We start from the raw sequence: 9,730 nt of genomic DNA on the forward strand, positions 1-9,730 counted from the left end.
TCCGATTCATACTTTGGACTGAATGAACTTAAGAATTGATGAGAACTGTGTGAACTATGTGAATCGAAATTAACCGTTGAATTGGCAATTTTTTTTTGTTTTTGTCTATGAAACTAAAACAAATAAAAAAGAAAAAACATAGGTTCTCCTTAACCCCAAAAAACTAATCACTAAGTGTCACACGCACCCACTTTCTTCTCTTCTTTTGCCTCTTAACAAGTTTCAACTCTACTTTCTAGTTTCGTGACTTTATCCAAGCTCCAAGTTTCTTTCTTTCTTTCTTTTTTTAGCAAAGTTGTAATCTTTAATTCCTAAAGATACAGTTTAAAGTTTAAATTCACAATTTCTAATTCCCAGGGACATTAATTTTATTTAATTGGAGAATATTGTGGTGTTCTTGGGTAAGATTTAATATTATTATATGATAGATACAATTGAGATGAAATTTATCTATTCGAACTTAAATTTAAAAATTTTATTTTTGAAAGTCCAAGTTCTTTAAAAATATAATTTTTATCAGATAAAATCTTAAATTAGTCCGTTGAGTGTCTTATCATGTGCATATATATATATATATATATATATATATATATATATATATATATAATTTATTAAACCAGAGTTAAATCAGTCTAACAAATTGAACTGTGATTCGAACGCCTCACTTGTTTAGTTAATGGTTCAAATTTCAAAACATTGACTTTAACTGAACTATCAGAACCAATTCTTGACGTTAGCTTGACTAGTTTGACTCTAGTCAAAGCTTATAAATAATTGATCAGTTGTTGACCGAAAATAAAAAAGAAAACTATAAGAGAGGGGGAGAGAGAGAAAAAATCTCCCGAGTTATTGGCTTCTTGTTGGTTCTACCTAGCTCGTGATTGTGTTGTTGTTGTTGGCTTTTTTTTTTTTTTTTTTTTTCCCCTAAACTAGAAATGGCCTGTGCTACAAAACTTTCTCCTGCGCCCGTCCCATTCGCCTGCTTCCCTTTCGGCCTTTCCCCTTTCCCACTCTAATCGTGGGTGCCCTTGTCACCGGTCACTAAGATTACTTATTATTCATTTGACTATTTTACTTCCTACATATATATCGCTAATAGAAACTTTACTAATTATTCTTTTGAATTCTTAATCAGAATTCAACGTTAAGTCAAGTTTAAACATCACATTGATCTTGCAAATTCATTTCTCCATATTTCATATGACGTAGACTTTAAAACAATAGTCGTTACTTTTTTTTTATAATAAATAGCATGCAGTGCACAAAAAAATAAAGTAAAATAAAATTATAGAATCTTCCATTTACCACAACAAATTATCACCATCATTTATTTCATGTCATATAGTATATAATTAAGAATGTGTGTACACACATACGTATATGCATGCATGCATAAATACATATATACATACATATATATGTAAAATTATAGGGTAGAGACAAGGCAGCCTGCCCTATTTTAAAGATAAGGAGAAAAATCACCGTGCCTCTACCCCATATTTTCCTCATCTGTAATTTCTACTAATAACAATGCTTTTAGATGAAAAATTACATAATGAGAAAGTAGTAAGCCTTTTTTCTTATTGGGTTTTCCAAGAAAAAAGACATTTTTACAGTAACATTTTTTTTTTTTGATGTATGTTAAATGAAAAGGTAACTGAAACAAGAATTTTTTTTAAAAAAAAGAGTGAGTGATGGTCACGCACAGCAAAAGGAGAGAGTGAATTTTAGCTACGCCTCATGGTGCACGCTTATGGTACTATGTTTGTCAGAGAGATAAAAAGAACTTAGAAAAACAACAAGAGAAAGGATAGAGCAATGATTGTCTTGAAGAAAAGAGTGTGTAAAAAAAATTCCGAACAATGACTCACGAGATAAAAAAAAAAGTGGCAACTGATCAACTCACGAGACAACCTGCACGCCAGGCGGCAGCACCACCCGACATATTGCTGTCAATGCGTGACGGCATTTGTCTGCTCTTTCAGTCCCAGAATAGTCCCTGCAATGTTTGTTTAATACTACTATTAGTCTCGGCTCCATCGGTTGACACCATGCTGATGCTTTTGCCGCCCTAACCTTGCGTTTTTGAGCCACCTGAGTTCTTTCATCTTTGTCGACCAAAAGCCACTTGGGAGCTCTTGTTGGTCGAACAAGAATACTGGCAGAAAGATGTATATATACAGTTCAAGGGTGTCTGTAGAGGTCCTAGAGGACATAGTGCCGAAAACTTTGGTCAATTGTATGCCATGCACATATGGTAAATCCATGTAACAGGTTTTCGTTTTTGCTTTTGTTTTTGTTTTTGTTTTTCTATTCTTTCCATTTACTTGGTTGAGACATATTTATAGTATAGACAGCTAGGTTTTGGAACCATATGCATCATTCTCAAACCAGTGTGGGATAATTTCAAGTATGTTACACTAGATTATGAAAGATTCTAGAGTCATTTCATGGTTAGTTTAATCTTGTGGAAGCCGAACTCCACCTCAAATTCTCAAATTAATGCTCAAGCAAGGCACCCTCATATACATTTCAATACAGACAGGTTCAGTTATGTTTTGGTGTGATTGTGATCTGTTATTTTATTTCTTATAATATTTTGTGGAGACATTCATAAATTATTACGCATTTGTTATGCACGAACAAAATTTAGAGTTCTAGCGCATGCACACACTAAAAGATAAATGCAAGTGTATATCAAAATATGTAATGCATACAATGACCGTTGCATTGGCCTCCAATTCTGTCAATTACATAGTTAAAGGTAGGGCTGATGCTGGACCAGCTTAGCTCGAACTCGTTTTGACCGAGCTCGAGTTTCAAAATATTTTGCACTCGAAAGCTCGATGAGTCTAATTGAGTTTTTTATAATATATATTTTAATTTTATTATTGTGAAATGCCAATAATATCCTTTATTTAGAATTATATATAAAATATTAAATTTTATTACGTGACCATGATCAGGTTTGATTGAGCTCGAATAGGCTCGATTGAGTTTGATTTGAATTGATTACATTTAATTAAACTCGATCTCGAGTTCGAGGTCGAGTAACGTAAATTGATGTCGAGTTCGAGCTTGAGTTTGAACTCTAAAAACTCGACGAACTCGAACTCGATCTCGAATTTGGTTATTTTACCTCACTACTCGAGCTCAATTCGACTCGAACGCACCCCTAAGTTATAGATTTATATTTTGTGATCCAACATAAACTGCAGAAAACTTAACTGTCCAGCACCTAGAGGACAACCCTTGCCAACAAATGGCTTAAGGTCATAAACACAGTTACATATGCTACCACTAAAAGAATTAATCAAGAAACATAAAGCTAAGGTACTATGTGTGTTGTTAAGACTCAATTATCTTTTAGGGCCATTCGTAGGTAACTATTAGGTTTTTATTTTCACGGTTATATCCTTTTCATTTCTTTCTACTTGTATGATTTAAATGCTTCCTTAGCTGAAAAAAGAAGAAGAGCATTAAAAGAGGAGGATTACATTCAATTAATACTCAACAACATTAAAAGCATTCAATTGTGATATCGATCAACAGAAGAAAAAAATGCATTCAACTATTGATCAACCATTATATCTATCTTTGCACATAGAGATGAACATATCCCTAAAGGTAGAATTGCCTTCCTACTTAACAAGATTGAATTGCTCGTCTCTTTGAACCTCTCAGTGGACTATTAAATCTTTGTAAATTTCTTTGAGTCACTATCCTCAACTCAGCAAATATGAGAAAAGTATGTAACAAAATTTTTCAATAATTTGCAATTATAAGAAATAATTAGAACATAAAAATTCATGAAACAATCAATTTTAATGTAATATGACATGAGAAAAACTTGAGTCAAATAAAACTTTTATTTTATTATTTTTTTAGTGGGGAAGGGATGAGATTTAAGAAATCAGGAGGAGGAAAAGGGATTTGGTTTTAGGGCCTGCATATATATTTGGCCATGAAAACAGAAAACATTTTGGCCATGAAAATCCATCGCCATATTTGGTTTTAGCAAAAACTGGTTATATGCTTCAACCTATTTTTCCAATACATGTAGTTGAAAAATTACACAAGCAAGTTCTTAACTACTGGCCGACACTTCCTAAAGGTGACGTGCAGTCAAGTCAACTATGGGATATATATAACGCGTCCCCAAGATTCGCAATATATCCACTGATAGATCATAAGAATAAATGGTAGAAATACTCCCAAGATTCTTGAAACATAAAGTCCCTTAATAAATTTTTTTAAAAAAAGTTGAGTTTTGTTTGTATTGGTCATTATTTGCAATGGTGAGTTTTATAATGTCCCTTAAAGTGATTCTTTTTTTTTTTCAACATTGATTATTCTTCTAATGACAAGCTTTTTATTTTTTTTGCCCGATAACATTGCTCTGACACCTTTTTTTTTAATTTTTTTCACTGTAAATAAAATTTAAACTCTCGTTCTAAAGAGCAAAGAGGGATTTAATCCCTTTTTAGTGGCTAATGAGCTTTCTCACTTGTTGATGACAAGCTTTTGAGTAAAGTAGCTTATTGACTGAAGACTCTTATTTTTGGTCAGCTAACCCCGGAGACTTGAAGTCTTAATCATACAGCCGGCAGAAGTACCGCACGCATGGAGACATGGGACCATCCCACATGGCCCATCTCGGTTCTTAGACACTCGGGCTTTCCTCCTCAGGCAAGAATTTCCACGGCTATACCCTAGCAGCACCCTACTCGGGAACTGGCTGAAGGATTTCGCACCATTGCAATTGCAATAATAGACTATGATTCGGGGTATGAGTCAGTGTCTTGAAGACCAACCGAATGGTTCGATCCATTGAATCACAAAACAGTTATAGCATCAATTCTGCTCTATCAAATCTGGAAAGTTAATTAAATCGGTCACACTCGATCAAAAACTGGTTGAATAGCTCAAAATAGGATTTTTTGAATCATTTTTTAAAAGTAAACTCCAATTTATTTAATATTAAAAAGAATAAAATAGAATCTTTGATCCGAACAATATAATTAATTGGACCAATTGAACCGTGAATCGAGAACTCATTCGATTTTACTCATCGATCTGAATTCAAAAACTTGGAATTGATATAGTAATTTTCACTATTCACTTATTGGGATTGAATTTGTACACAAATCTCAAAGGTATGCAATAAATATCTTTTATGTTTTACTGTTTGCTGTACAAATTTATTTCACTGATGTGTAAATTTAATTTGTTAATATGTAGGTTATAATCTATAATTGTCACCGATAATTAATCATAGAGTTAATTACAGAAGTCCCTAATTCGAGTAAACCATGTTTATAGTTTTTGATAAATTTATTTAAAGTGTTAGAACTATAATTGGTTTCAAGACAAGGCGTCAAATTAATTTATTTGATGAGAATAGGAATGTCCATTACAGTTGTCTTTTTTTAAAAAAAAAAAAAAATTCTGCAAATACTCAGCTGCAAACCTTTTCTGCAGGATTTTAAAAGTCTCAGCGTAAGAAGCTTCTAGTATTGTACTCAAAAGCATCTAATACGAAAAGAAGATAATCCTGGGTGTAAAAGTGATAATAATTTGTGTAGGTAACCAAGTGTATTCTCATTCATTGTCTATAACTTCCTTAAACCAGCACAAAGCGGATGCTGATGTTTTCTGACTTCTTTAAATGTCTTAACATTCAATTGTTATTCATGAATATCAGAATAATAAAACAATAAGAATGTGTTGTGTTAATGTGCTAGTTAGCTATCCAAGCAATTAATAAATCAACTAAACCAAGTTTAACTAACAAAACAAACCACAAAAGACAAGAAAATTTCTACAAAATTCATATGAATTGAAAATAAAAAGTATTTAATTTGAAACTGTGCTCAAATTTGGCTTGTTAATTTATTGAGCTAAAGTCCAACCAAACTTTATCGAGTCAAATTTGAATAGTTTGAATTTTTGGCCTGTTTGGAAAGCTACTTTTCACCAAAAAAAAAATTTATATTTTTCGTGAACGCATTTTTCGATCACTTTTTTACTTTATATATATCAAATCATTATAGTACATATTCTACAAAAATTCTAAAAAATTACAATTCAAACTGGAAATTTTATGCCAATCTAGTCAAACTCGAGTCGAGTTGAAAAATTATAGAACACAAAATACTATTTACGTTGGCTTTTAGTTGGTAAACCAAATTCAAACAAACTCTTATGAAATTAATTTTAATTTAAGTATCAAGTATTTTGATTTATCTTCCAATCCTATAATCCTCCCTTTCCAGAGGTTCACTTCTCAGCAGAAAGAAAACACTTGATTCCCGCCTGAGCTATTGCAGAACAACACCACTTGAAAATCAGCAGTTCCTGGATAAAATTCTAGGTTTCTCTTCACACTATCTTGACTTTCATTGGAAATAGAGCATGGTTCAAATTGACGCTCTAAAATATTACTAATATCATCATTTTCAACTCAAAAAACTAAGTCTAGATTTGTAAACACTCTAGGAATCAACATGCAATTTTACACGTTACAATTAAATGAGACATCAAGAAAATTTGTCTCCTCCTCATTTTCTTGTAGAAAAAATACATAATTAAACTTGATTTGTGAGTTCACATCTAGACGATGAGCTATATCAAAGGCTTCATTCATGGTCATGATGATATATGGTGGTATAGAAGTAGTTATGGTGAACGACGTAGAACAAGTTGGAAGGAAACTGTTATATTAGCTAGTATTACATATACCACATGATATGAAGCGAAACACAAGAGAAGCATAGGTGTAAATGCTTCAAGAGGCCTAAAATGCATAATGCTCCAAGAGGAAAGTTAATTCATCGGTCAAGATCGATATCCAAAAAATGGATGCCCACAGCTACAACAGCCAATAGCCAACACATATCATCCTAGATTGCAGTGAGAATGTTCTCCCAACCTTAGTTAAAGCTCCTTGAAGCACATATCGATCATGTCTCTCACTCTCCTTCAACATTCACAGAGCCCAAGAAACAACGAATATTTTTCTACCACTGTTGCTGTCTTGCCTACAAGAACATCTCGAAAGGAGGAACTACTAAAATCCAGTTTGCAAATCACATGTACTTGCAAAATTTAGATAACGAATATCAACAGTATAATCAACTTCCAAGTTCCAAGTTCTGTTGTCTTTACACAAACACCAAATATGCCACTCCAGGGGGTAAAAAAAAGAAATTTGTCGTTTATGGACATTTATCATAACCAAGTACATTTGAAAGAAGGGGGACTCGAAAAAAAGAAAAAAAAGAAAAACTCAAAGAAATAAACCAATCCACACTTTTCAATAATCCCCATAAACCAATAGCATTAAACTTACATCTTGACTTATACATAATATGGTTTTAGGTAAAATTAACCAAATTATTACAAGTCCAAACTTATAAAGCATCCCACAATCAACACTATAATGCAAGAAATCAAACAAGGGTTTTCTTGATCTCAACTTACTATTCCTTGGTCAAAAACTCTTCGCCTTTTTGGCCTATCTCCAGAGGCATGATTTGAACGTTGAACTAGGGACCTTAATGCATCTCTCAGGGATGGAACTGATTCATCATCAGTTTGACTTTTGTCACCAGCTAAGATGATCACATTTCGAACTCTTCCTCCCAAAGTAACTATTTCAGCTTTCAACGGACTCAAGTGGAATGATTTGAGTATCTCATTTAGGTCCGGTATGAGATCGGACCGATCTTCGCAACATAAAGAAGCCTTGATTAGTAACTTTCCATCATTTGAATCGTCATTTAACATCACTGAGATTTCATCAGCCTCAGATGGGAAGCATTCAAGTTGCATAATCTCTGAAGTCTGCTGTTTCAACTCCCTTACTCGTTGAACAACTTTTGCAAGTAGCGAAGCTTTATCCGTCTGAAAATATATTTAAAAAACAAAAAAGAAATAATCAAGCCCAGAAGACTAAGAAAATAAAATGAGCACAGAGTTGGGGAACAGAAAAAGAAATTTGGAAATCCTCATTTGGGACAAAAGGTAATGTGCTTTACCAAATGTATGAATGAGGAATCCCAGAAATAAAAAGAATTGAGAATAATTGGATTCTTTTCTTTTTCAGATTTCTGTCATCGGAATTTTGAATATTCAAAAGAAACCTTTTGGACTGAAAATTCAGCATCTGAAGTCTGAAATGTTAAAAGGGTACACATGTAGAAGGTCAGGAGTTATTCTTTGACTAGAACAGTAGGTCTATGAGAAAATCACATCAAATTTTCAAGCCATGAAAAAGTTATAAACCTTGAATCAATTAGCTCATATTACTAGTTTTGGAAACTTTCCATAAATTAAAAAAGTAATCATATCTCTTTTAGAAAATCTTAATCAATTTGCACAGAGAGAAAACAAAAGAGAAAATCTTCCCAACTTCATTTTTCGACCAGGAAAAAAAAAATCGAAATCAGACTTGGTTATGAGACACAAAGAAAACCCACGAGATTAATATAAAAAAAAAAAACTAGAAAAACCCTAACTTGATAACCCTAGAGGGATTGACATCTCCCAAAGGGCCTAGCGTTTCTGCTGTTTTTTCTTCTCTTTGTTTCCCCCATTCCTGCTTCGTCTTCTGCTTCTTATTCTTTTTTGTTTACAGAAACCTAATTGATTTCTTGTTCGTCACAGAAGAAGATAAAACTAACAAAGAAATGTGCTCAAGAGAAGGAAGATTACACAGTATAGTAGTTACTTTTGTATTACAAGGAAGAAGGGTTCTGAGCTTATCGAGATGAGAGTTGATTCTCTCTCTCCTTCGTCTCTCAGCTTCTTTATGCTGTTGAGAAGCAGCAAGAGCTCTAGCTTCAGGGCTACTTTCAGTAACATCAGACATCTCCAGAGAGTAGAATGATGTATTATTATACAGGCTCTGAGTTTGAGCCACGCCCTGAAAGTCATAGTTCTGGGGCAAACAGTAGGCTCCGGCATCAGAGAAGCTGGTGGTTCCGGCGAGATAATCATAGAGGTCAAGATTTTCCGACAAGTTCTGTGGCTGCATGTTATTGGGGTGGGACAAAACTGAATAGCTTTCGGTGGAAGATGGGAAAATGATGAAAAGGGGAAAAGGAATGAACGAGGGAATAGAATAGAATGGAATAGAATGGATGGATATGTCTAGGGTTTGGTGCTACTTTTTTTGCTTCTTTCTTTTTGGTCGCTTGTTGGATGCATTATGCCTTTGTGGGTCTTTTGTTTGTGTCTTTTAGGTTGTGGTCACATGAAAGCCACGCTATATTATTGTGGTTAATAATATACGTTTCTTGTGTGGTACAAAACATAAATAAATTTGTTTAACGAGTGATTTAAAATATAAATGAATTTGATTAAGAAGGATCCCCGATGTTAAATTGTGCTTTTTTTTTGGATAAAATTATGTCACATCGTTAAAGTATGTAAACAAAGAGGGGGTGTGAGTATGACTTCATATAACTTTTTGATAAAATATAATATTTCATTGCATGAAATCCGCACTAATTATGACTTTGTACATTTGAAATGATAGATTAGGTGTTCATTAAATATATTAACGAGTGTCATTAAGAAAAGCACTATGTTTTGATTTTTATAAATCACTCTACCGATATTGAGAGTAATTTTGTGAAAAAGAAAAGCAGAAAACTTCAGTTGTTTTGTGGTTTCTTAAAATAAATAAAACTTATCTGAAATTTTTGTATCCAATGTTTCGAAATCC

At 33.1% G+C, this 9,730-nt stretch overlaps 1 protein-coding gene across 1 annotated transcript; it reads right to left on the minus strand.

Annotated features, from left to right (window-relative positions):
• Positions 1 to 7,226: 7,226 nt before the first annotated feature.
• Positions 7,227 to 9,205, minus strand: LOC113695386 (transcription factor bHLH106). The gene is made up of 2 exons (XM_027214466.2): positions 8,732 to 9,205; positions 7,227 to 7,905 (listed from the first exon to the last, which is right to left on the minus strand). The coding sequence occupies exons 1-2, from the start codon at positions 9,035 to 9,037 to the stop codon at positions 7,474 to 7,476; spliced, it is 738 nt and encodes a 245-aa protein (XP_027070267.1). The 5' UTR covers positions 9,038 to 9,205; the 3' UTR covers positions 7,227 to 7,473.
• Positions 9,206 to 9,730: the final 525 nt, after the last annotated feature.

The sequence above is a fragment of the Coffea arabica genome, chromosome 6e, assembly GCF_036785885.1.
Source record: "Coffea arabica cultivar ET-39 chromosome 6e, Coffea Arabica ET-39 HiFi, whole genome shotgun sequence".
Lineage (NCBI taxonomy): Eukaryota > Viridiplantae > Streptophyta > Magnoliopsida > Gentianales > Rubiaceae > Coffea > Coffea arabica.

Excerpts from the sequence above, each read along its gene's own strand:
- LOC113695386 (XM_027214466.2), bottom strand. The coding sequence starts at position 9,037 with ATGCAGCCACAGAACTTGTCGGAAAATCTTGACCTCTATGATTATCTC. Across the intron at positions 7,906-8,731 it reads TTCTTCCTTGTAATACAAAA|ACGGATAAAGCTTCGCTACT; the intron begins GTAACTACTATA and ends ATATATTTTCAG.